We start from the raw sequence: 27,384 nt of genomic DNA, 5'->3' as shown, positions 1-27,384 counted from the left end.
ATCTGAATGCTGCTGGCCCTGTGTAAAGCTCAGGTGCTTTGGAGTGTGGAGACCTGGGTTCCAGCTCCAGTTCTGCTGCAATAAGCTGTGTGATTGTGATTATACCACCTTCCCTGTGTGGACCCAGGTTTCTCACTTATCCACAGTGAGGACCAAACCAGATAAACCTTAGCACTCTCTTGTGCTCAAAGAGCATAGGAGTCTCAATTGTTGGCCCCACAGGACTTCTGCTCTCGGGTCAGCCTGACAGAAGTCCAACTTGCCTTCTGCCCTCAGAGGCCAGGTCCTTTAGGGGTAGGCCTAAGCCAATCAGGCTCTCATTATCTGCTCTGCCAGTCATGGGAGGTAGATACCCCAATTTCCCAGCAGATAACAGGCTGAGAAGGGTGGGAAGCTTTGCTCGAGGTCACACCACTGGGGAGAGGTGGAGTCAGGCCCAACCCCGGTCTTCCGAGTCCACGTTCCACTCCTCCACCTGCTTTCTGAGGGTCTGCATGTTGGGAGCCTGGGTGGTTCCAGCATCACTGTCAAGATCTCAGCTGCTACACAGAAACTTAAGATTATTGAGTTTCAGAATAAAAACATGGTTCACAGACTGGCAACTCTTGGTCATGAGATGCCAGCATTTGGAATTTTGCTGCTGCTGTGACAGGCATGCAAAGCCCAAGCTTCCCTGATTCAGTGTGTTCAGTAGCGAACTGTGTGTGAATCACAGATGTGAACGGGGAAGGAGAAGGCAGCAGGGCCCCTTGGGTCGTGTCAACTTCTAACCCGTCTCCTCTTGTTTTTTCCCACAAATCTCCCTCTCGCCTCACAGTGGGATGCCTTCTCCATCCCTGAACTTCAGAACTTCCTAACAATCCTGGAAAAAGAGGAGCAGGACAAAATCCAACAAGTGCAAAAGAAGTATGACAAGTTTAGGCAGAAACTGGAGGAGGCCTTAAGAGAATCCCAGGGCAAACCTGGGTAACCGGTCCTGCTTCCTCTCCTCCTGGTGCACTCAGATTTATTTGTATTATTAATTATTATTTTGCAACAGACACTTTTTCTCAGGACACCTCTGGCAGGTGCATTTGTGCCTGCCCAGCAGTTCCAGCTGTGGCAAAAGTCTCTTCCATGGACAAGTGTTTGCACGGGGGTTCAGCTCTGCCTGCCCCCAGGCTGTGCCCCACCACAGACTCTGCCAAGGATCAGAACTCATGTGAAACAAACAGCCGACGTCCTCTCTCGATCTGCAAGCCTTTCACCAACCAAATAGTTGCCTCTCTTGTCACCAAACTGGAACCTCACACCAGCCGGCAAAGGAAGGAAGAAAGGTTTTAGAGCTGTGTGTTCTTTCTCTGGCTTTGATTCTTTGAGTTCTCTTATTTGCCACCTACAGTACCTTTATTTATGAGTGAAAAGTTGTAGCACATTCCTTTTGCAGGTCTGAGCTAAGCCCCTGAAAGCAGGATAATGCTTATAAAAGGACTGTTCCCATGGTCCCAAGGTGCCTGTTGTTCACACTTAAGGGAAGTTTATAAAGCTACTGGCCCCAGATGCCCAGGGTAAGAGATCTCCAGAGAAGCTGCAGCCTGCCCTGACCCTGGCTCTGGCCCTGGCCCACATTGCACATGGAAACCCAAAGGCATATATCTGCGTATGTGTGGTACTTAGTCACATCTTTGTCAACAAACTGTTTGTTTTTAAGTTACAAATTTGAATTTAATGTTGTCATCATCCTCATGTGTTTCCCCAAAGGGAAGCCAGCCATTGACCATTTAAAAAGTCTCCTGCTAAGTATGGAAATCAGACAGTAACAGAAAGCCAAAAAGAGATGCAGAGAAACGTGTCCAAGCTGTCTTCAGCCTTCCCCAGCTAGAGAGCAGAGGAGGGCCTGGGCTGCTTGGGTTCCCCATCGGCCTCCAGCACTGCCTCCCTCCTCCCACTGGGACTCTGGGATCTCCAGGTGCTGCCCAAGGAGTTGCCTTGATTACAGAGAGGGGAGCCTCCAATTCGGCCAACTTGGAGTCCTTTCTGTTTTGAAGCATGGGCCAGCCCCAGCACTGTGCTCAGAGAGCCAATGGGCCTGGCCTTCCTGTCGACCTCAGTGCCTTTTTGTTTTCAGAGAGAAATAGAAGCAGGGCAAGTTTGCCCGAAGCTCTGCTGCTGGCTCCTCCTGCCAGGAAGTGGACAATGGTGGCGGTGTGGGAGACAAGGCCAGGAGAGCCCGCATTCAGTATGGGTTGAGGGTCACAGACCTCCCTCCCATCTGGGTGCCTGAGTTTTGACTCCAATCAGTGATACCAGACCACATTGACAGGGAGGATCAGATTCCTGACTCTACATTTGCACTGGCTTCTTGTTTAGGCTGAATCCTAAAATAAATTAGTCAAACAATTCCAACAAGTAGCCAGGACTGCAGAGACACTCCAATGCAGAGGGAGAAGGACTTGTAATTTTCAAAGCAGGGCTGGTTTTCCAATCCAGCCTCTGAGAAACCATTTCTTTGCTATCCTCTGCCTTCCCAAGTCCCTCTTGGGTTGGTTCAAGCCCAAGCTTGTTCGTGTAGCTTCAGAAGTTCCCTGCCTGACCCAGGCTGAGTCCATACTGCCCCTGATCCCAGAAGGAATGCTGACCCCTCGTCGTATAAACTGTGCATAGTCTCCAGAGCTGCAAAGGCAACACGAGCTCGCAACTCTAAGATTTTTGTAAACCACAAAAACCCTGGTTAGCCATCTCATGCTCAGCCTTATCACTTCCCTCCCTTTAAAAACTCTCTCCCTGCTGTATATTAAAGGGAGCAGGTAGAGAGTCATTTTCCTTCGTCCTGCATGTCTCTAACATTAATAGAAGGCATGGCTCCTGCTGCAACCGCTGTGAATGCTGCTGAGAACCTCCCTCTATGGGGATGGCTATTTTATTTTTGAGAAGGAAAAAAAAAAAAATCACGTATATATACACATAAAGGCATATAGCTATATATAAAGAGATAAGGGTGTTTATGAAATGAGAAAATTATTGGACAATTCAGACTTTACTAAAGCACAGTTAGACCCAGCCTATGCTGAGGTCTAAACCTCTGAAAAAAGTATAGTATCGAGTACCCCTTCCCTCCCAGAGGTGGGAGTAACTGCTGGTAGTGCCTTCTCTGGTTGTGTTGCTCAGCGTGTAAGTGTTTGTTTCCAGGATATTTTCTTTTTAAATGTCTTTCTTATATGGGTTCTAAAAAAAGTAATAAAAGCCTGTTGCAAAAATGACTCATGTTAGAAATGTCTCCCTTGAACTTCAGCATCTTACAGATATTGGGAGTGGGGGAGAGAGGGTGAGGACGGACATGATCACATGCTTCCTGGTGGAGTCCGATTTTCTTTTGCCAGTGAGCAGAGGAATGAAGACTATTGTTCAAATAATTTGGAGAAAATTGTCCAAATGCGGAGGCGAGAGGGCGCTGCCTGGGTGACCAGCTGTTCCATCTCCGGGGAGCAGGAGAGTCAAGGAGCCTGACTGCAGGCGGAGATGCTGATGTTTGGGAAAGAGGAGGGCCTCCTGGAGCTAAGGGTGATTTGACACCAGGACAGGCTACTGAGCTGAGCCACCATTCTTCTACATCTAGAATTATTTTAAAATAAGGTCGAAACGAACAGATCTTTAAAAGTTTAAGATCACTTCACCTGGAGGAAGGGGGCTAGATGAAATGACCAAAACAGTCCTTTCACTTGAGTTCTCTGACTTTCATCAAAGGAACATCTCAGTAATCATGGAAATAACCACACTAAAGTTATTACAAAGAAATTCTTGCCTGCCTTCCAGTATTGATCACATAGAATGCAATAAATAGGGCCCAAAGAATGAATGAATATCCAACAAGCATCCTTAAAATTGCCCAAGAATGGGGCACATCTGTAACATTTCTGTTCACCTAGACCTCCACGAAACGTATCTTTCAATGATTTTGCCAAAGTCTAAAAATGAAGCAGTTTCTGCTTTTCACTGAAACTCATATGGTTATGGCATGGGTTAATAAATTCAAAGTTGTATGTTTGACATTGATACAGATTATCTGACTTAGCACATAGGAAGAAGAACCTGTTACAGAGTCTGACTCTACTCTGCCTTTGAACATGTCCCTATGCTGTTCACAGGGGGAGAGGGAAGATGACTCAGTGCAAATGTGTCACCGTTACTGGAAAAACACTCAATGCACAGGTCTGGACAGCACTGGGTCATGGCAGAACTGTGGGTCAAACCACAATCAAGGGTAGATGTTCATTTTAGACCCAGCCCTACCACTTACTGGCTTTGTGTCTTCAGCAGAGATCAACAAGGCAGGACATGACCTTTCTTAGCCTCCACTCTCTCCAAGATCGTGCAAAACAAATTAAGTTTGTGAAAGAACTTTGCACAGTGCTATATTTTACTTGTATTCACATAAGGACCATAGTTCATTACTACTACACAGATCATAATCCCTCAATCAGACTCTGGCAGGCCAAAGGCTTTAACAGGATCCTGTTTAGGCTCAATTTCTGGAAATCCCTTTCCTAGTTCCATATGCTCATGCCGGTAGAGATAGGATTAGTGAAATTAAGGAGTTTACTTATGAGTATAAAGGCCTATTCCGGGCCTGATAACAGACGGTAGGAGGCGTCACACACACATTTTCAAACCCATTCCTTTTTTCCTTTTCAAGCCTCAAATGGGCAGTTTGTGGATACTGTGGATATTTTTAAGCCTTTTTTTTTTTTTTTTTTTTTTTTTTTTTTTGAGACGGAGTCTCTCTCTGTCGCCCAGGCTGGAGTGCAGTGGCCGGATCTCAGCTCACTGCAAGCTCCGCCTCCCGGGTTCACGCCATTCTCCTGCCTCAGCCTCCCGAGTAGCTGGGACTACAGGCGCCCGCCACTTCGCCCGGCTAGTTTTTTGTATTTTTAGTAGAGACGGGGTTTCACCGTGTTAGCCAGGATGGTCTCGATCTCCTGACCTCGTGATCTGCCCGTCTCGGCCTCCCAAAGTGCTGGGATTACAGGCTTGAGCCACCGCGCCCGGCCAAGCCTTCTTAATTGGAGAAAAACCGAGAAGAGAAAGAAACAAGTAAACTGAAGTGCAACTGTCTCTTAATGGTAAAACCCAAGAACTCAAGGAATTTAGCCCAGTTCTCCCTCCTATTGTACAAGCAGAGATCCGGTCAGAGAAATGATTCCATAAACTAAGCAGGGACCAGCGCAGTGATTCTATACCTTTCTGGCCTCAAGTGATCCCTCTGGGAATTTGACAAGAGCATGGTCCCTCTCTCAGGAAAATGATCGTACAAAATCTGTGCACCATTTCAGGGAGTTCATGGATCCTCTAAAGACCTATTAAAGACCCTTTCCATGACCTCCATGTTAAGAAGTTGGAGCTGAAGAGGGCATGTGTTGGATAAGACTCTTCACTGTAACAAAGCTGTCATCTAGAGTTACATCACAAATTTACCAGTTAATGGCAGTGTCCTAAAGTTGAGGAAGAATCACTGTCCTATAGAAACCCATGTCCTGATATGCCTGTACTGTTTCTGATTTCTATCTAGCCTAAATTCTGCTGCAATTTAGGGTCAATTCTTTCTTCTGTTGCTTTGATTGATGACAGAGAAGAGCTGGGTTCTGTTTTCTATGTGACTAACCCTTTGAGATGAGAAGGAACTATTTTGGGGCTAGGAAGTTAATTAGGCAGTAGGATATTTGGTAGGAGTTTAAAAAGCGGAAGGCTCCACCTGCCAGAACTCTGAATGGGTTGGCCTGCCTGGAAAGCAGGGAAGGAATGAAATCATTGAAACCACGTGGGCAGAAAGGCAGCCACCATGGCCTCTTCTGTCCATTTAGAATACTCCCGACTTCAAAAATTAGTACAACATTTTAGCTAAGTGGAGGAAACAGAGGGAAGTCATATTTAGATTAGAATAAAAATTTATTTTTGTAAAGAATTATATTTTGTATTTGCAAAAGCTGAAAATGCTCATAAAAATTACCAGCCCAGAGCTTGGATTTCCAATGGATCCACCACGTGAGACAAAAGAGTCTGTCACTTCTTCTTGCCAGGTTTGGGGGCCTTTTCTAGACCTTGGATGTGTTTTCGAGGGAGCTGATACTCTTCTACAATCCAAAAAGCACACACTCCTCAGCGGAGCATGACCTGGCTCCACAGCTGGCCCTCCACCAGTCCCCGTTGTCTCACAATGCCATTCCACCCAGCTCAAACTCAACTTCGGGACTGACCACTTACGCCTACACCTCAAGGCTGATGTGTATATTTCTGAAATTTTCACACTGAGAGCTACTTTCTGGGTGTATTTCAGGCGTTTAAAATTCTTTCACGAGAGAGAATGTGTCTGTTCAGTCTGTGCTCCTCTCTCTTCCTCATAACATTTCTTCTCAGTACCTCCTATGGGGTTCTTCACATAAAGGGGCTCAATTCTAGAAGTTAACATGGCTAGAAGTAACATGCCATAGGCCATGGAATACATTTGCCTAAATGAGCACTTACTATATGCAGGCCCTGAGGATGAAAAAGGCAAGGCTTCTGGCTCATGCAGCTAAGTCTGGCAGGAGGTTCAGACATTAGAAAAAATTAGCCAAGCTGCAGACATTAACCAGAAATATAAACACAATTGGAAAGTGCTACATTAGCAATGTTTAAAATGCTAATTTAGGGACAGGTCTCGCAGGACCCCTGGGCTGGGCCAGTGAGCCTCTGAGGTCAGGTGGGCTTAGGCGTGGGAGGGCATCCTAGGCAAGGGGATAGCCCAGGTGGAAGCATATGTGGGTGAACATGCAAGGAGAATCTGGGGAACTGCAAGGAGACCAGGACCGCTGCTGCCTGCAACGTGGGTGTAGGACCTGCCAGAGAGAGCCTGCAGGGAAGGCTGGGGTAAGGCCAGGGTCAGGCTGGGAGGGTCTTGTTTATTGAGCTTAGGAGTTAATTCTGAAGGCATTGAAGAGGCATACAAAGTTTTTTAGAAGGGAGTGATGTGATCATATTTGTTTAAGAAAGCTGACTCAGGCAGAGATGCGAAGGCTGGTTTGAAGTGAGGACAAACTGGAGGCTGGGCTACCCAGAGTTAGTAGAAAGAACTCAGGCTTTAAGCCAGGCGTGGTGGCTCACGCCTGTAATCCCAGCACTTTGGGAAGCTGAGGCAGGTGGATCACCTGAGGTCAAGAGTTCAAGACTGGCCTGGCCAATATGGTGAAACCCCGTATCTACTAAAAATACAAAAATTAGCTGGCTGTGGTGGCATGCACCTATAATCCCAGCTACTTGAGAGGCTGAGGCAGGGGAATCACTGGAACCCAGAAGGCAGAGGCTGCAGTGAGTGCAGTGAGCCAAGATTATGCCACTGCACTCCAGCCTGGGTGACAGAGTGAGATTCCGTCTCAAAAAAAAAAAAAAAAAGAACTTAGACTCTGGAGTCTAAAAAAGTTCCGTGCCCAGATGTATCACTCAAGAGTCAGATCATCTCAGGGGCAGGCACAGAACCTCTCTGGGCCTCAGTTTCCTCATCTGCAAAACAGGTAACAGCTCTGTGGCATCATTATGATTAAGAGAGATGCCTGCAAAAACCCCAACAATGGACCTAGCACAAAAGTTTGGGTGCTCGCCGAATGTTTTATAAAAAGGGACCAACCAGGAAGAAAACTACTCTAATGGTGGAAAAGAAAACACTGAATTTCAAAGGAGCCAAAGGATCTGATTCAAACATTGGTTCCATCTTCTTGCTAGCCACTAAAATCTAAATGGAGAGAGAAAGAGTGTGTGTGTATGTGTATTATGCAAGTTGAGTTGGCAGGAAGGTCTTTGCTGAGCTAGACCAATGCCTCCACTCTTCAGAGGGGATGCTCACCAAGCAATAGCCAGCCGAGGTGGTGGACCTGGTTTCCCTGGATTTGCACCTGAAGGCTGTCCTTGGCCCCAGGGGCAGAAGTGACGGTGGTGCTAGCCTGGCATCGCTGCTGAAGGATGGCAGCCACTGAGTATGGGTCCAGACCATAGGCCTCCAAGTTCCGGACCACGGTAACCTGGGGGGACAGTGGGGACAGAGACTGACGGTGGTGACTGCATTCCCTTCCCTCCAGAGGGTCTTCCGGAGCCTCAGCAGCCTCCTCAGCCCATGTTCTCTGATGGTTCACCTTTCCTATAACCCTAGTAATTTTTTAATCCAAATAACTTATTTTTGTGCTTCTAAATTGATTCTCTTTACCCCATCCAATATATGTGTTATATATTTAGAGGGACAGACACTCTTTGTATCACATAGAATGTCTACCTTTTTTTAAAAGTTTTTTTATTTGGAGAATTTAAAACATAAATGAAAGCAGAATAGTATATAAACCCACATGTACCTATCACCAGTTTCAACGATTATCAACTCATGGCCAACTTTGATCCATCTATATCCCTGTCTACTCCCCACTCCTCTATTACTTTAAAGCAAAACTCCCCAGACATCAGATCATTTCATCTATAAATATTTCAGTATGTATCTCCAAAAGATAAGACTCATTTAAACATAAAAACAAAACCATCATCACATCTAAAAATAAATTAACAAACAATAGTTCCTTAATATCAAGAATCTAGTCAATAACACATGCATTTTTCTGTTACTCAACTTCACAAATGACAAGTATGTGACTTTGAGATAAAAAAGAAAAATATTAGTGCTTTTAAAATATCACAGTTCTCCTCCTTGTTGCTTTAAAACAAATTTTCATTCATAACTACAGATGGTAAAGTGTATTACTATCAGGGGTGTGTGAGGGATGACTGCTATCAATAAAGACTATAAAAGCTCCAACTACCTTATGCTTGTCAATGGGCTCCAGACCCAGAAAATCTTAGAATCAGTAAGATGTTAGAGGACGTATCTCTTCCAACTGCCCACCTGATGCATGACCCCCCAACTACATCCTCCCCCAACAAGTGCCTAATCTTTGTTTGCAGACTCTCCAGAAAAAAATTCACTATTTTATGAAGCACCAATTTCAATTTTGGACAATTCTATTTGTCATTATTAACAGAAAATTAGTGTTTAAATAAACTATATATATGAAAATTATTTAGTTCGGTGTCTGGCACATAATTAAACTCAATAAATAGTGACTATTACTAATTATTATAAAGGTTATCATTACTGGTTCTCAATTATTGAGAAACAAGTATTTATATGCCAAGTACATTCTAAGTGCTTCAGCTTCATTTGATCCTCAAAATGCCTTACCAGCGAGGTATTATCCCCATTTTTCACAGAGTAAAACTCAGACAAAAAGAGATGAAGTAACACATTCAAGGTCAGGCAGTGAGGCAATGGCTGCATTTGAACCCAGTCCTATCCAAAGCCCATGCTCATAACTGTACACTACTACAAAGTTCTTTATTTTGAACTCAACTCTGTTTTCTTGGAATTTCCACCCAATAACCTATTTCTGTCTTTTCAAGGCATATAGAATAAGTGCACTACTTTGCCAGGGGACAGCTCTGCACATATTTGAGGAGAGATGTCACTGGCTCCCTCCAACTTTGTGTTACCAAGCTAAACACACTCAGTTCCTTCAGCAAGTGTTTTACAAGTTATTTTCATTGAGTAAGGCCTAAGAGGTGAAAGAATATGTGAGAGCTGAATGCCCATAACATAGTTCTAAGAAAAAAATAAAAATAAAATCTTGTTTACTTTTGGAACCAGGCTCTAGCAAGTTTCCTAAAACAAAATCCTAGAGTGAGCGGGGTCAGCTTTACGTATTTCATACAGAGCCCAGCCCAGGCACATAAACACGTTTCATAAGAAATCTTTGATGTGTTTCAGGCCGATTTAAAACCTCCAATCACATTAGGGAGACCAGAACTTGGCAAGAACATTACATCACCATCCTTGAACTTTGTAAATTACCTTTTTATTGGAAGCTCTTTGTGCTAGGGTGATGTCAATTGGACAGATTTTCCCTTTCTTCACAATGGGCTCTTGTCCGGGAAAGGTCACTTGATAGGCAGGCTGTAATTTTTCCAAACACCTGAAGCAGAAGTTATGAGTTGCAAACTGATAAAGCCAACAGGAACCATTTCCTCATACCCCACTACCAGCAGGCAGTTAGGTGTAGGCTGAAATTGAAGGTTCACAACCTTGGTTGCATATTAGAATTATTCAAATCCCTAGGGAGCTGCAGCCAGATCAATGAAATCTGTATCTCTGACCAGGGCTACGTATTTTTTAAAGCTCCCTAAAGTACAGCCAAGGTTGACACCCACTGATTCAAACATGGGAACATCAGTGACTTGAGCCCCTGGAAACAGTCCACTGACCTGGCCTTTTGAGAATCTGCCCTGTCTGCCTTGTGGAGGCTACTACCTGTCTCAAGAATGTGCCTTACGCAGCCTATTGCCTGCGAGTGCTGCTTCACATTTCTGACATGTTTTATAGACCACTTTTACCACAAGGAGTTTCTACCTTTTATCTAACTAAGTTTTCTCTTGCTATCACATATATCAGGATCAATAAACTTTTTCTATAAAGGGCTAGACAGTAAGTATTTTCGGTTTTTTGGCGGTCACCTGGTCTCTTACAACTACTCAGTTCTGCCATTATAGCACAAAACCAGCGCACAGAAAACACATAAATGGATATGGTTGTGTTCCAATAAAACTTTATTTACAAAAACAGGTGGCAGGCCAGATTTGACCCATGGGCTGTAGTTTGCTGACTCCTGATAATAAACTATTTTCAGTTACGTGGAAAACAAGGAATATTAAACATTTTTCCTTTAAAGACTTTAAGACACTTATCCCCAGCCTTCTTTTGCTTCTGCATCTTATTGAAGTTCTTATTTTTTATTTTTTTAAATGCCCTCACTTTAACAGAGTAAGTTCTTTTTTTGAGACAGGGTCTCATCTTATCACCCAGGCTGGGGTGCAGTGATGGGAACATGGCTTAATGCAGCCTCCACCTCCTGGGCCCAAGCAATCCTACTGCCTTCGCCTCCCAAAGTGCTGGGACTACAGGCATGCACCACTAGGCCTGCCTGAAGTTCTTATTTTTAATTAGTGTTCCTTTTTGTTCTTCCTTTCAAGTTCTTCTATGTCATATTGGCTCAAATTGTTCCAAAGATCCCCCAAATCACAGTTCCTCAAGCCTGTGTTTATGTACACTGACTTGGTATGAATTACAGAAAGAAAATCAAAGGCTAAGATAGTGACAGTATTAAAGTTCAATGTGATCGATATTAAGGGGAGGGGGTAGAAAAGTTGGAGAGGCAATGCCCGTTACCTGGTCAGAAGACTGTCCCATGGAAGCTTCATGACTGTATGCTGTTCATTTTTCTCTAAGATGCAGTCACATAGGATGGGATCCAATTTCACAAGACTAAAGGGAAAGAAGAGGCAATGAAGAAATCCTAGACCTTCTGACCTGAAGGCTAACTCAGGATTCATCTCTCACATGGCTTTTATAGACATTCAGGATATGAATCAATTATGGGCCCACAGTCCAAAAGGCAATGTACCTTATGGGTGGGAGGTACACATATGCTTTCCTAGGAAAAGCAGGAGGTGGAAGGGAAAGTGAGATGGGATAAATTTGAAGATCAGAAGCCTTAGCTACTAAGCATGTGAACAAAGCTTTCTAAGCTTAGCATCACAACTGGCTAGTGAGGAAGAAAGAAAGAAGTGGGGATCTTTAAAGTGAAGGTGTTGGCCAGGTGCAGTGGCTCACACCTGTAATCCCAGCACTTTGGGAGGCTGAGGAGGGAGGATCACCTGAGGTCAGAAGTTCAAGACCAGCCTGGCCAACATGGTAAAACCCCGTCTCTACTAAAAATACAAAAATTAGGCTGGGCACGGTGGCTCACCATACCTGTAATCCCAGCACTTTGGGAGGCCCGACGGGTGGATCACTTGAGGTCAGGAGTTTGAGACCAACCTGGCCAACATGGTGAAACCCCGTCTCTACTAAAAATACAAAAGTTAGCTGGGCGTGGTGGCACATCTCTGTAATCCCAGCTACTTGGGAGGCTGAGGCAGAAGAATTGCTTGAACCTGGGAGGCAGAGGTTGCAGTGAGCAGAGATTGTACCATTGCACTCCAGCCTGGGCAACAAGAGCAAAACTCCATCTCAAAAATAAAAATAAAACATAAAATAAAATGAAGGTATTAGATTAAGCTGGTATGTCTCAACTTTTTATCATGATGATTTTTTTAAAAGTGAAAAAAAAAAATTGTTTTTGAGATGTGGTTTCACTACATCACCCAGGCTACAGCGTAGTGGCAAGATCATTGCTGACTGCAGCCTCAACCTCTTGGGCTCAAGCAATCCTCCCACCTCAACCTCCCAAGTGGCTGAGACTACAGGCATGCCCTACCAGGCCCGGCTAATTTTTGTATTTTTTGTAGAGACAGAGTTTCATCATGCTGCTCAGGTGGGTCTCAAACCCCTGGCCTCACGTGATCCTCCTGCCTTGACCTACAAAAATGTTGGGACTACAGACACAAGCCACAGTGCCTGGCCATTAAAGTAAAAAACAATCAATGGAACTCTCTTCATCTGGTAGTTTACCATCTGTATCCCCTTTTAAGAAAATAATACCATAATGGGTACAAACATACAGTTAGACAGAAGAAATAAGTTTAATCTTTGAGAGCAGAGTAAGGTGACTGTAGTTAACAATGTATTGTGTATGTCAAAATAGCTAGAAGAGAGGACTTAAAATGTTCTCAGCACATAGAAATGGTAAATACTCGAGGTGATGATACCCCAAATACCCTGTCTTGATTATTACACATTCTGTGCATGTAACAAAATACCACATGCACCCCATAAATATGTACAAATATCAATAAAAATAAATACCAAATGCTATGACTTCAGTGAATTCTTTGTAAGCTTACATTTTATTCCTCACAATAGCCAATTAAAGATGATTCATGGGTATTTGTGAGAGAATATTTACCTAGTCTGTAGTCAATGTTGACAGTATACATGGATCTGAATACCCCAGACAATAACTCTGAGTGTCCACAGCCCATGGTTTGGAAACCACTGGTCTTAATTACCTCCAAGATGCTATGGTTTTCTATTCTCCCTCCCCAAATGTGTCTATGTCTGCTAAAGACAAAAACCCAATAAGACAGATCTAGTGCTTCTCATGCACTCACTTTTTGTTGTCTGCATCAACCAGGTCATTTTTCTTGGCGTAGTTAATGATGATCATTCGGACCTCACTGCCCTCCAGAAAGCTCCCCTTCCTAGGTGAGGAGAAGTGACCCACGGGTTAGTTCATGCTGTGCCATGAGACAAAATGTAGATGCCCAGACTCACTCCCTGCCGAGCAGGGGACTTTCCTTAGCTTTCGGCCTCTAGTTTCTTCCCTTTTCCTGACTGAAGTGAGCATGACCATGTGAAGAATAATTACAGGCAGAAAAGGTTAAGACCTACTCGTTCATTTAGTCCAGAGGAACTTGCCCAGGGAAGGAGGCTGGAAGCTGGATTTTGGAGAAGGGAACAGGGGCAGAGCAGGTTTTGCCAGTTGCAAAAGAGCACTACTCAGGTTGAGAGGAACTGTAGGCCAGAACACCAAGCAGGCAGAGAAGGGCTGCTCTCCAAAAACTCACTTGTGGCCAGACTCCTGGAAGAGCAGGGTCATGCTGGCTGGGACACAGTAGAGGGGTTTTATATCTGGAGGGTGATAGGGCTGTTCCCTGCTACCCTCCTGGATAGTCTGGGAGGTCGGGGAGGGCTCGGGTATGACGAAAGATGTAATCCTAAAACCCAGCAGAAGGAAAGAAAAAACACATTTTATACTAGCATCTCAGCAATCCCCAGTCCGTGGCCCAGGTGCCCTGGGGCCAGCTGGGCTACAGTGACAGGCCCCCTGCACTCACCTCGGGTGTTTCCAGTCCACAGCCACAATGCTCTCCACCCCTTTGCTCAGCTCCTTCACCTGTATAATCTGCTCCTGCTGCATTTGCTGCAGGAACTTAGAGAGCTAAGGGAGAGAGGGCCAGTGGTAGGGGACTTCATTGATTCCACACACATACTGAGCACCCAGGATGTGCCAGAGTGAGCTAGGCAGGGACTGTGCAGGGATATGAGACAGCCCCTGCCTTCATCAACCAGGAACTGGGAGGCCCCCAACCTGAGGGTCAGGGAGCAAGAAGCTGCTAGAGACTAATTAGTGAGGCCGTTCAGAACTCTAATCAGATATAAAGGGATCAAAGGGGAAAGGAGAGTGGGTGCCACCAACTGCTTCAGCCCAGAGAGAGTTTCTTTCTTCCCCCTTATACTTAGAGTCAAAAAGCTTAATTCTAGCCTGAGCCCGGTACACAGGACTTCCCCAGTGTCCATCTGGCTTATGTCATATGTGCCCCTACACAACTCTCTGCATGGGATCTGCAAAGAAGATCCTTGCTTACCTTTTTGTAGCTTGACTTCTTTATGTCCAGTTGTCGTCCTTCGGGGCTGATGGCAGATGGAAAAGGCAAGTTAAGCTGACGAGCAGTCATGCTGGGACCTGCCTGACACTGAGAGAAGGGCCTTTTTCCTCAGCCTTCCTCCCCCACCTTCAGAGAGAGGCCACTGTGCCAGAACTGTCTGCCTAGGGGTGACATCAGAGAGGGGCACAGACTATGGGACATTCTAAATCAATGCTGTTCAACAGAACTTTTCACAGATGTGGAATGTTCTCTGTGTTATCTAACAGGGCAGCCATTAGCCACATGTGGGTAGTAAGCACTTGAAGTGTGACTATGACCAAGGGAACTGAATTTTAAATTTTATTTACTTTAAATTAATTTAAGCTGAAAATAGTGACATGTGGCCAGTGGCTACTGCATTGGATACAACCTTAGATTCCTCCCACACCAGACAACCTTCTGTGGCCTCCAAAGTTGCAACAGCAAACTCACACTGTGGGCAGCCAGGCCTGGAGTGGGGCCCAGCAAGCCACAGCCTGGGGTCAGGTCTGGCCAACTAATTATCTACTGTCTATGGTCACATTAGTGCTACAATGGCAGCATCAAGTAGTTGCAACAGAGATGGTATGATCTGCAAAACTGAAAATACTCATATTTACTATCTGGCCCTTTACAGAAAAACGTGCTGACCCCTGCGCTACAGCAATTAGTTTTGGAGGGGACATTCCCGATAAAAGCTATGATCTTTTCCTCTCTCCAGAACTTACATCTTCTCTCAAAACATGACATGTAGTAGCAGTGGATTCTCGAGGAGTCCTTCTAGAATCCACCCCAGGATCTTATCCTACAGAGAAGGGGCCCCCTTTACCCTGTATCTGCAACCCAAGAAAGTCAGGACAGATTACCAAGTATCCCTCCACACACCCCAGACACCACACTTATACAGGATAGCTTAAAGATGCCCAAATATAAATGGGAAGACATTACATTAAGAATCACCTTTTAAAAAAATCACAGCCAGATTCTCAAAAATAAATAAATTCAGGCCGGCAACAGTGGCTCACGCCTGTAATCCCAGCACTTTGGGAGGCTGAGGCAGGCGGATCACTTGAGGTTAGGAGTTCAAGACCAGCCTGGGCAACATGGTGATACCCCATCAATACTAAAAATACAAAAATTAGCTGGGTATGGTGGCATGTGGCTGTAATCCCAGCTACTTAGGAAGGCTGAGGCAGGAGAATCTCTTGAACTTGGGAGGCAGGGGTTGCAGTGAGCTGAGATTACGCCACTGCATTCCAGCCTGGGTGACAGAGTGAAACTGTGTCTCAAAACAAAAAATAAATAAATAAATAAATTCAATCTCAGGGTAAAAATCAATAAGCAAACCTCCTGACATGATAGTATTTACTGAATGCTTATTATATTTCAGGTTATGTAATCTTTACAGCAATCCCATGATTATTAGAAATTAGGACCCAGAGAAGCCCAGTAACAAGCTAAAATGCACCTTGCTAGAACACCCTGGAGACCTAGCAGTTGAGCCCGGATGGCTGTCTTCAAAATCCAGGTTCTATCCACATGCAATACTACCTCTCCTGGTGACTTGTGTTTTGGATGGGGTGGGCCGGGACGGGGTGTTCACACGAATTCTTCTTCCTAATAAAACCTAATGTGGCCCCCCCACATACTTTTCAGAAGTGTGAGGAGGTTGAATGTTCCAGAAGAAGCTTCCTGACAAAGAGGCTGCCCTGGGACACTTTCTGCACAGGACACGCTGCCCGATTTGTGAGGTTGCCCAGAACCCCCATGGCAGAGGCAGTGTTTACAGAATCTCAGGAATTTTAACTTTTCAGTCCTTAATATCCTTTCATTGGCTAAAATTTAAGATTTTGTTTTAACAGCCCAGCAAGCTAAGAATTAACTTTCTAGAACCCAGGAACTAATATATTTGTCAGATAAGCCTTCCCCTCTACTCTTTCCACAGCATGTCCCTCAACCAGTCCCTGCATCGGCCCCATTCTGTCCTACTACCAAGGAGCACACGTGAGATCCCGGCCCCGGCCTCCAGCCCACATCAGTGCCTTCCATACCAGCAGGAGAACATGTGGCAGCCAAGGAAAGTGCTGGTGAGTAAAGGGAGGTCAGCCTTTTTGACTCGGCACTTCAAGGCATGCAAGAAGCATTGCTGTAACAGCTCATCCATTTGCTCTGCAGGGAAAAGACAAGAGCCACATCCTTCCTGAGGGATACAGAACACCTGGTACAAGAAAACGACCCCCAGCTTCATCCCTACTTCGCCCCCTTGGCTCTGAAAGGAACCTATTGCCAGGTACCAAAGCTCCCAGCCTCTCTTGAGCACTGAGACTTTCAAGAGGGTTGACCCCAGAGAAGGAGTCAAGCCACAAAGTCCCACCAAGCTAGGAGTGTTCACCCAGAGAAGCTGAGCCAGAAGAAACCTTGGAGGGCTTTGTAGCTGAAAACAGGCAAATGCCAGGGCAGATTAGCACCCAGGAAGACATGACTTACGTGGAAAGGACTCAAAAACAAGATGTGAAAGGGCTGCTGCGCCACCCTCACAGAAAATAAGGACCTTCCCCTCCTCCCCTGGGAGCTTAACAGCCATTCTAGTCAGCAGTGGAGTGGAGCTCGTCAGGCTCCTAAATTGAGAGGTGGGGAGATGGGCTTTTCTCCTCCTAGAGTTATACCTTGAAGCGTTTTGCTATCTGTGGAGTCTTGGTTCAGGCCCCCTGTGCTGGTGTCTTCTGGGGCTTCTGAGAGAGACTTCTCTTCACATGCCTGGTGAGCCTCCCCATTCTCCTCTTCCCCCTCCAGGATCATGTGCCTCATGTCTCCCTGCAGGGTGGAGTCCACCTGGACAGATCCCTTCTCTTCACTGAGATCTGCTGAATCCAGGGCCAGTGGAGCAATGGAAGGTGGAGAGGACTTGTTTCCAGATCGCCTGGAAAAATCTCATGTCAGAAACATCAAGCAGCAGCCCCAATACTCTCCAACCCTGGCCATGGAAGAGTCAGCAGTGAGGTCAGAGACAGCAGACAGCCAATAGGCAGGAGTGGCCAGGAGGGGGCAGAGAGCCTGTGCCTTCATCTCAAGCATACTTTTAATTCCGGGCCCCCAAAAGTTCCATGCCTCAGTTTCCTCATCTCTGAAATGGGGAGAATAAATCTTGTCTCCTCCCTATCCCAAAAGAATAATACTATTAATAGACATCCCAAGACTGAGAGAGATTAAAGGAGTTTAAGATAAACTCCCAAAAATGTTCCCTTCATCTGAGTTAATAACAAAACCAATTTGAATTAAATATGAACATTAAGATCGCAAATGCATCTGTAATATCTGTTTGGTGAAATGCAAACCCAGGGTTCAGCATATGTAATGAAACACAAACACCTGGACCTGCAAAATCAGTGGCTTCTGTGTTACATCAAATGCAGTCTAACGTGGAAAGCAGAGATTGCCATGGTTTTATGCCACTAAGCCTTAGGAAGACAGGAAAAAAGGAGATGCCACATAGCAAAGCAGATAGAGCAGTAAAAAGCTTTATCTTAGCCAACATTATGCAAATCAAACTAAGTTTTAACTAATAGCTATGGCAAGGCTTCTCAGTATTGTTCACAGTAAAGCCAAAGGGTATGTTTAGGCTATTCTGATCAGCTAAATACCATAAATATTTTTTTCAAGGTGCAAGGAGAGAACCAAAGCAGCTGCTGCTAAAATAACTTAGACAACCTGACCTTGATTGCTGTTGCCCGGACTGCTAGTTAAACAACAGGTGCTAGGAGAACATCAGTCATCAGCCCTCAAATATCTAAAAACAGGCTAAAACGAGGTTGTACCTCCAGCAAAGGAGGGCTCAGACAGTACTTGTAAAATTAATAACTCTGGCCGGGAGTGGTGGCTCACGCCTGTAATCTCAGCACTTTGGGAGGCCTAGGTGGGTGGATCACGTGAAGTTAGGAGTTCGAGACTAGCCTGGCCAACATGGTGAAACCCTGTCTCTGCTAAAAACAAAAAAATTAGCTGGCTGTTGTGGGCACATGCCTGTAATCCCAGCTACTCGGGAGGCTGAGGTAGAAGAACCACTTGAATCGAGAAGCGGAGGTTGCAGTGAGCTGAGATTGCGCCATTGCACTCTAGCCTGGGCAGCAGAGCAAGACTCCATCTCAAAAAAAAAAAAAAAGGCTAGGTGCAGTGGCTCACGCCTGTAATCCCAGCACTTTGGGAGGATGAGGCGGGTGGATCATGAGGTCAGGAGATGGACACCATCCTGGCTAACACGGTGAAACCCCATCTCTACTAAAAATACAAAAAATTGGCCGGGCGTGGTAGCAGGCGGCTGCGGTCCCAGCTACTCGGGAGGCTGAGGCAGGAGAATGGCATGAACCTGGGAGGCGGAGCTTGCAGTGGGCTGAGATCAAGCCACTGCACTCCAGCCTGGGCAGCAGAGCAAGACTCCATCTCAAAAAAAAAAAAAAAAAAAATTAGTAATTCCAAGACTGGGCTAGAAAATATAAGAATGAATCTATATCAACAGGCCACAATACTTCGCTAAATGTGTATTTTGAGAAAATCACTGCTTACTGTTTTGCTAAAATGAAAAGAAAATAACCAGAAAATGAACAGGTACAGGTCTCAAGAATGCAACCTTTACAGTCAGAATGCGTTACTTCCATGAGGAGGAGGAGTCTGGAATGTGAAATCTGAATAACATAAAAGTAATCAGGTTATAATCCTGGTATCTAAAGGTCTACCCCGCCGTGATTTGGATTCAGAAGCACTCATCATGGAGCCACATGATGCCTAAAATGTGCATGGCAGCTAGGGCCAGATTGATCAGGGCTATAAAAAAGTGAGTATCACTGTATTGAGAGGAGAACAGATGATCCCTAAGGCCTTCTTTTGGGTCTAAGATTTATAATTCACTTAGAAAATAAAGTTCTCTCTCATTACTTGTCCAAGCAGGGGAAAAAATATTTTCTTTTTTTTTTTTTTTTTTTTTTTTGAGACAGAGTCTCGCGCTGTGTCACCCAGGCTGGAGTGCAGTGGCGCAATCTCGGCTCACTGCAAGCTCCGCCTCTCAGGTTCACGCCATTCTCCTGCCTCAGCCTCCGAGTAGCTGGGACTACAGGCGCCCGCCACCACGCCCGGCTAGTTTTTTGTATTTTTAGTAGAGACGGGGTTTCACCATGTTAGCCAGGATGGTCTCGATCTCCTGACCTCGTGATCCACCCGCCTCAGCCTCCCAAAGTGCTGGGATTACAGGCTTGAGCCACCGCGCCCGGCCGAAAAAATATTTTCTTTATATTTGGCAAGGAAGTGAAAGTCTGGGGTTAGCAACTTGCTTAAAGACATGGCTAGGACCAACACTCTCACTCCTGAATCTCAGGCCCCATCCTCTACCCAGCTGCCCCGGTTCTCCGTAAAACAGAAGAAACTCTGTACCCACCACAAGTGGTCTTGGTAAGTATGGAGCACAGAGAAGCCCCTTCCCTTCAGGCCTGAAGTGAGCATCTCAGCTGTGGACATGGCTGCGACTCCAATGGCGACAGGGGCTCTAAGAAGAAGGAAGCCAGAGACCAGGGTCAGGGAAAGCCTACGGGAAGGGCACATGTTAGGATCATCTTCTGACACATGTGGTAAAAATACCAACGTTACCAATTTGAAGGTCTTGTATCACAGAACCAAACTCAGTCCACTCTCAGTTTTCTTTAGATTACCTATATATATTACTTTCATTAAACTTCTGTATTAGGAACTCCTCTGTTGACTTTATCACTGCCTTTGTTTTATTCCTGCTGTGAATTAAATCCAGGTAGGTCTTGGAAGGATATTTAATGTTCCCTTTCGTTAATTTCAAAAATATAAATTATCTCCTCTACCTTAAAGAAGTCATAGCCATCCCACAAGGAAATTTAAAGGGGAGGCAATTCATATATGATAAATTAGGCTGAGGGATGCCATAGGGAAGAGGGAAGAGACACACAGTGGGGCCAACTAGAGAAGTTCCTTCTGAGTTGACTTTACAAGAGGGATTGCTCAGTGTAACTACGTATCTAAGAACTGGATGTTTCCAGGATATCAAAAACAACCACATATATAGTAACTACAGAAACTTCCAAAGATGCCCAGATGACAAATCTGTTAGCCCAGTGTTACTCAAGCATTGATCAATCAGATATTGCCTGTAAGGATGGGTGACTAGCTGGATAATAGTGGGGGAATAATACATAAGCCTGGCAAGGTAGCCAGGGTCCAAGTGAGAGTTCCCAACACTTGAACTTACTTTATACCTGGCAGCTCTGCTAACTGTACCAATAGGTCAGTTCCTGCCACAAAATCTGAATCTGGCTTCTTTCCCAGTTCTTAAAAGGTTTTTCTCATCTACCCCTGAAAGGTCAATGGCTTAAGAACTCCAGTCTTGAACATGACTTGTATTTTTAACAACCCCTCATATCATTACCCCCACCACAAACCATCCACAGCTCCACCCCCATATATACTCTAAAGGCTAAAGTGAACAGGCCAAATATTCATTTACATAGTTTCCTCCTATCTCAGATAGAATATTGGGGGAAAAAAACGGTAACATCATCATTCTTTTCAGCTGTAATTTCTGCTACAGGTAAATAAAAGTTTTTAGGTGCTTGGTTCCAAAGCATTTAAGGAAAATAGAAGAATATGAGTAGCAGAAATAAGAACTTTGAACACTGACCCCTATCATGCCTACCATCGCTCTTTCCGTCTCTCTCAAAGAGAGACTCTATCAAAATAACGAGTTCACCTTGGCCATCTCCATAAAAGAAAAAAAAAATAGTAAGATGTAATTTTTCACTCACTAGGATAACACAAATGAAGATGACCCATCATATCCAGTATTGGTGAAAGTATAGGGAAACAGGCTCCATATATGCTGCAGGTAGGTGTAAAAACTGATACAGCTTGTTTGTAGGAAAACAGAAAATACACATGATCTTCAACCGAACAATTCTGCATTTTAGTATCTACTCTGGAAAAATACTGGAAACAGTGTCCCTAGAGGCATCAATAAGATAATGTTTGTAATAGAGACAAATTGGAGGCAACCTCAATGTCCACCAGGAGGGGGCCTGTTCCATCATCACACAACAGGTAAAAAGATTTGGCAGATCTGTGTGTTCTTATTTAACACACAGTTAAATTTAAATGTGTATTAAGTTAGTATTTAAATGTCCACATTTAAATACTAAGATGTAACAGTTTAAAAATGAAAATTAAAAAAAGAAAATGTCCACACAATATTAAGTGAAAACATAACACATACACAGTATAATTTTGTTTGAATTTTAAACACACACACCCTAAGCCAGGTATTTTTATACACACATGTATATATGTGTAGAACAACAACAAGAAGGACACACATCAAAATGATAATGGTTATTTCCAGGAGAAAAAGATTGTGGGCTAAGGGGGGCTTTTAATTTTTCAGAGTTGTTCATACAATTACTTCTTATTTTTAAAAAGAAGCAGTGGAGGCTAGACACAGTGGCTCATGCCTGTGATCCCAACTCTTTGGGAGGCCAAGGCAGGAGTATCGCTTGAAGCCAACAGTCTGAGACCAGTCTGAGCAACAGAGTGAGATCCTGTCTGTATATAAACTGTATCTCAATAAAGCTATCAAAAATAATTAAAAGATGAGGATAATGATATGGATATAGGGAAAAAGCATGAGGGTGATGAAAGACAACGAAAAAACAAAAAAGGTCACAAACAGACGGAGACTAAGAAGACACGACGACTAAATGCAAATTGGTATTTTACATTGGATATGTGAAGAGAAAGAAGACACCAGTGAAAAAACTGAGAAAATATGAATAAAGTCTGTAGTTTAGTTAGCAGTATTTTGCCAATGTTAATTCCTTGGTGGTAATAATCTATGTTGTGGTTATGTAAGAGGCTACCATTAGAGGAAGCTGGGTAATGAGCATGTCAGAACTCTACTATCTTTGCAACTCTTCTGTAAATCTAAAAAAATAAAATAAAATAAAATAAAAATGCTAAGTTGAAAGAAAACAGAGCAGCAACAGCAAACAGCAAATATACTCTGCCGAGATGCATGGACTCCCCATAGGTTTGCTGCCATTCCCCTGCTGGCCCACTCTGCTTCTTCCAAAACCGATTTTTGCTTTCACTCTTTTGTTCATATGCTTTATAAGCTGTTATTCCCCTCCAACTTCTCTTTTACACAAGTATTTCCCCCAAAGGCACAGTTGCCTGGCACAGTACCTGTTCCCCACCAAGGAAATGGCACAGAGGTCACCCTTCTGTACCTGAGGCAGACCAGCAGGGGGCATCACTAGTCCAGGCAGCATCAAATCTGCAACGAACAAAACAAAAACATCACAACCTGCATTCGGCCTCCATCTAACTCTGTGTTTTACTTCATCATTTCCTGACTCACTCAACGAAAAAACAGTTATTAGGTATCAACTATGTTATTCATAATAAAAATGAAAAATAGCAACTTCAGTATCAGACCTTCTCCCCTCAGGGGGTTAAAGGTCAAACAGAGTTTGAGTGTCCTGGCTGGGTGCAGTGCCTTATGCCTGTGGCTTACGCCTTTGATGACCCCTTCACCCATCCAATAGCAGGATATTTATTTTTATTCAAATGGTGGTTTCTAAGTCAGAAGTGGGAACCTTCACTTCCTCTCCAGACTCAGCTCCTGACATTCTCCTGACATAAAAGAGGTACTTTCAGCCAAGTGCAGTGGCTCACGCCTGTAATCCCAGCACTCTGGGAGGCCAAGGTGGGGGCAGATCACTTGAGGTCAGGAGTTCGAGACCAGCCTGGCCAACACGGTGAAACCCTGTCGCTACCAAAAATGCAAAAATTAGCCAGGCGTGGTGGCGCACTCCTGTAATCCCAGTTACTCAGGAGGCTGAGGCAGGAGAATCCCTTGAACCTGGGAGGCAGAGGTTGTAGTGAGCCGAGATCATGCCACTGCACTCCAGCCTGGGCGACAGAGTGAGATTCCATCTCAAAAAAAAAAAAAAAAAAAAAAGTTTGAGTAGCCTATAACATGATCTGTCTTGTCCTAGTTTCCTAAATTCAGCTTACTGATTTATGGTATAGCACATGGTGGCTAACAAAGTACTTTCACAACACTTATTTAAGCCTTACAACAGGGCCAGAGAGGCCCAGAGATCTTGTGGAACCAGCCAAGTGAGAAACATAAAACGAACAGGAGAAAAAATTCCATTTTTCAACCACACAAACACAAGAAATGGGTAAGTTTATTACACCAGTTGGCTTTTGCTAAGTAGGTTTCAGCCAATAGCCAGAATATAGGAAAATTCTATTACCTGCTCCCCCTACCAGTTTCTCGAGTACCAGAGGCCATGTTGTAAAGGTTGGCAGAAGATCAGGATAGGACCACAGCGTGTACACTGTACAAAAAGACATCCAGAAAACACTATTACCAAAAAGCCAATCTTTTCGAGAAATGGAAAAACCTAACACTATGGTCGCTTTAACTAGAATACAGGAAAGAAACTCAACTCAAAGCTAAAGAGAAGGTTGTAAGGGGATGCCCAGAGAGGTTTCATTTTTGAGGAAGGAAAAAACCTAAGGAACTGAGTGTCACTTGAAATTTGGAGGCACCTGGATTGCAGCAGCAGAAAATGGCCACAGTGGACAAAAAAGTGAGGGCAGAGAACCAATGAAGCTTTTATTTATGGCTTCAGAAGCAAGTAGCCTAAGAACAGGAAGCCAGCTGTATAAAATTTGGAAACTTTCCCATGTTTACCATTTTTATCCCCTCTGTTTCCATAGTGATTAGCAGTAAAAACCCCTAGGTCAAAAAGCATTGTGGTTGTCTTCAGGTACAGCAAGGACGTAAGATCAGGGGCACGAGTGGCCTACGGATATTGCATTGCACTGTTGCAGCCAACCCTGGAGGATGAAAAGCCCCAAGTTACAAAGTAGGTGTCAGCAGCTATGGAAAAGAGAAAAGGAGACTGAGTCCCCTGAGATTTGTGACAGAGAAGGCAAAGATTCCTAGACAGCCACTCAAAGCCTAAAAAATCCCTGTGAGACATATGGTTAAAGAACATCATGAAAACAGCTGGATACGTAGCTTATCAATCCAGCTTCATTCCTATTACAGTATCTCTTTTCAGTATTTTAGGAAAATCCTGCTACAGACAGTTTTAAGAAACATTTTTTAGGCTGGGCACCCTGCTCATGCCTGTAATCCCAACACTTTGGGAGACTGAGGCAGGAAAATCACTTGAGCTCAAGAGTTCAAGACCAGCCCGAGCAACACAGTGAGACCCTGTCTCCACCAAAAATGTTCAAAGTAGCCAGACATGGTGGCATATGCCTGTAGTCCCAGCTACACAGGAGGCTGAGACGGGAGGATCCCTTGAGCACAGGAGGTTGAGGTTACAGTTAGCTACGATCACACCACTGCCCTTCAGCCTGGGTGACAGTGTAAGATCTTGTCTCTAAAAAATATATATATTTTTGGCCAGGTACGGTGGCTCACGCCTATAATCCCAGCACTTTGGGAGGCCAAGGCGTGTGGATCACAAGGTCAGGAGATCAAGACCATCCTGGCTAACACAGTGAAACCCCGTCTCTACTAAAAAATACCAAAAAATTAGCCGGGCGTGGTGACAGGCGCCTGTAGTCCCAGCTATTCGGGAGGCTGAGGCAGGAGAATGGTGTGAACCCAGGAGGCAGAGCTTGCAGTGAGCCGAGATCACGCCACTGCACTCCAGCCTGGGCGACAGAGCAAGACTCCGCCTCATGGAGACATGCCCTGAAATTCCATGCTTTTCAAGATCTCTGCTCTATCCCTAGTCAACCGACTGTAAACTTCTCAGCCACTGTTCTTTCATCTCAGAACTTCCCTTTGCAACCACCCTTACTTACTATGTTAGCCCTTTTTTAACCCCTCCTACAGTGGTTTTGCATAAGAGAAAACCTTTTACGTCCTAGAATTGGAAGATTCAATTCTAGGAACACTAAGTCCACAAAGATCCTTGGGGATGGTATTGGGAGATTTTGTGCTTGCTTATTTTATGCAAGACAGGTTAATGGAAGAAACAGAGAGAAGCAGATGTTAGGCAAGAACTACCTAATGGTAATGGCCATCTTCATCCTGTTGTCATACCTGTTGGATACAGATTTTTCTCCAGTTCAAAGAGGATGGGGTTACCACCACTCACGTACACAGTCACTGCATCCCCTTTGTAAGCATACAACTTCACAATGTTGAGTTCCTCCTTTCCAGGTACTAACTCAGAGACTTGATCAGTTCCAAGGGTGGGGAAAGCAGTTGTCACATCAGCTCGAAGCTTTCTCCTGTAGAAAGCACACCAGCACTATGAATGCTGCCTGTACAGACTTTTAATAAATATCAAGAACTCAAAAGTGCTCACTATAAAATCACAACGGCAAAAGAAAGACTGCCTGGTTTATGATGTCCTAGTCTCACACACTCTTCCGAAACATCCTAAACTCTTTTTCGTCCATTGTCATCTATTTTCACTCATTCCTGGGGTATGCCTTTCCATTTTATGGGTGGGGAAACAGGCCCAGTGCACAATCCAAGTTAGCCTGACACAGGAAACAGCCCTGCCTTCCTGACTTCATGCCTAGCCCTTGGGCCCACTCCTTTCTCATATATGCTTCGCAAATCTGTCAGTTTATGATTAAATAACTATGCCATGAGACCTACAGACAACTATAAAGCATTGGTTACAAAATTTCAAATACAGTCTCCATTTGTGACCCTGTCTGAACAGATACATTTCTTACCACATGTGCCTTATTCCCTCCCACCTCAGTTTCCAGCTGTCTCTCCTGCCAGAAGTAATCACTAGTCATTTTTTTCTCTTATACTTTTAATTCTTGGTATCCCATCCGATCTCTTCCAAGGGGTATTAATCTCTTTGGAGGGCAAGAATCCCGTATTCCTTCATTTCTGCATTCTCCACAACCCCTTAAATAGTGACTGCACACAGTAAACGCTGTCTTAACTACGTTTTATTTTAAACTCACTAGACTATCCAAAAGACAGCCAAGTCCCCCTCCATCCTCACTTCAAAATGTGTCTAACCCACCCTTGCCTCTTGGGGTCCCTTCCCTGGCATACCCCTCGGCCTCCACCCGAGGATGTCGGCCGAGAATAGCGAGGGCTATGGGCCAGCCGGGCCCAAGAGATGTCTGGTTGTTCTGGTGGCAGAGCAGGCCCCTTTCCTCCCTCACCTGTCCGACCCCTTGATGGCCGTGTTGGACTTGACCCGAAAGGCCTTGGCAAACATGTCTGCTGGGGTGGCCTGGGGAAGAGAGCACAGAAGTCAGGGAATGTCAAGAAAGCGAGGGCGCAGCGGCTGCCAGGCCCACGGCTCTGAGGGTATCCATGCTGGGGCCCGGCCGCGAAAAAGGCCCGGCTGGAAACCAGGGCCGCGCAGCTTCCTGGCCGTTGCCGCTGGGGAGGCCGCGGCCGCCCCCAGTGGCGATGCCTGGAACTAAAGCAGGGCAGGGAGAGGCAGGGCCCAGGGAACGCCCCTCCCCTGCCCACCGTCCCATCCCCTCGCGGGCCTGGCTCTGCGTCTGCGCGAGCAGCTCCGGTTTGGCACTCAGCAGCGACTCGGTCACGCCAACAGCGGTTCTGTTTGTTTTCTTCCACTCCATTAACCTTAGGAACTGCTTTGCGTAGAAGCTCTCTGCAAGCTCCCGTTCCATTCGGTTCGGTTCAATTCAATTCCGCAAAAATAATTGAACTCAAAAACACGAGTTCAGGCTTCGGCCGGGCACCGTGGCTCAAGCCTGTTATCCCAGACTTTGGGACCGAGGCGGGCGAATCGCTTGAGCCCCGAAGTTCGAGACCAGCCTGGGCAACATGGTGAAACCTCGTCTCTATAAATAATACAAAAAGAAAAAAGAAAAATAATTGAGAGGCCGAGGCGG

General features: G+C 45.0%; 2 protein-coding genes across 6 annotated transcripts in view; one reads left to right on the top strand and one right to left on the bottom strand.

Annotated features, from left to right (window-relative positions):
• The window catches only part of RASSF5 (Ras association domain family member 5), a 78,849-nt gene extending 75,610 nt beyond the window's left edge, over positions 1 to 3,239 (top strand). For 2 of the 3 annotated variants that reach the window (XM_025359088.1, XM_025359108.1), the window contains one exon: positions 818 to 3,239. In XM_025359088.1, coding sequence (XP_025214873.1) covers positions 818 to 970 — 153 coding nt within the window. In that variant the 3' untranslated portion in view covers positions 971 to 3,239. The remainder of the gene's footprint in view (positions 1 to 817) is intronic. The other variant, XM_025359098.1, reaches the window with a different exon arrangement.
• A 2,664-nt stretch (positions 3,240 to 5,903) lies between these two features.
• On the bottom strand, positions 5,904 to 26,978 carry EIF2D (eukaryotic translation initiation factor 2D). Of its 3 annotated transcripts, XM_025397913.1 has the most exons (16): positions 26,937 to 26,978; positions 26,680 to 26,750; positions 25,583 to 25,773; positions 23,769 to 23,852; positions 22,690 to 22,780; positions 19,871 to 19,978; positions 17,112 to 17,365; positions 16,497 to 16,614; positions 14,407 to 14,452; positions 13,876 to 13,979; positions 13,606 to 13,755; positions 13,150 to 13,239; positions 11,267 to 11,362; positions 9,896 to 10,016; positions 7,853 to 8,027; positions 5,904 to 6,107 (listed from the first exon to the last, which is right to left on the bottom strand). In XM_025397913.1, the coding sequence occupies exons 2-16, from the start codon at positions 26,733 to 26,735 to the stop codon at positions 6,037 to 6,039; spliced, it is 1,755 nt and encodes a 584-aa protein (XP_025253698.1). In that variant the 5' UTR covers positions 26,736 to 26,750; positions 26,937 to 26,978; the 3' UTR covers positions 5,904 to 6,036. The 3 variants fall into 3 exon arrangements, with proteins under 3 accessions (XP_025253698.1, XP_025253689.1, XP_025253703.1); XM_025397904.1 differs by having other exon boundaries at positions 26,680 to 26,947; XM_025397918.1 differs by lacking the exons at positions 16,497 to 16,614; positions 17,112 to 17,365 and having other exon boundaries at positions 26,680 to 26,947.
• Positions 26,979 to 27,384: the final 406 nt, after the last annotated feature.

Source organism: Theropithecus gelada, chromosome 1, assembly GCF_003255815.1.
Source record: "Theropithecus gelada isolate Dixy chromosome 1, Tgel_1.0, whole genome shotgun sequence".
Classification (NCBI taxonomy): domain Eukaryota; kingdom Metazoa; phylum Chordata; class Mammalia; order Primates; family Cercopithecidae; genus Theropithecus; species Theropithecus gelada.
The sequence above is the reverse complement of the archived record's forward strand: the minus strand, read 5'-3'. Positions and strand labels throughout refer to the sequence as shown.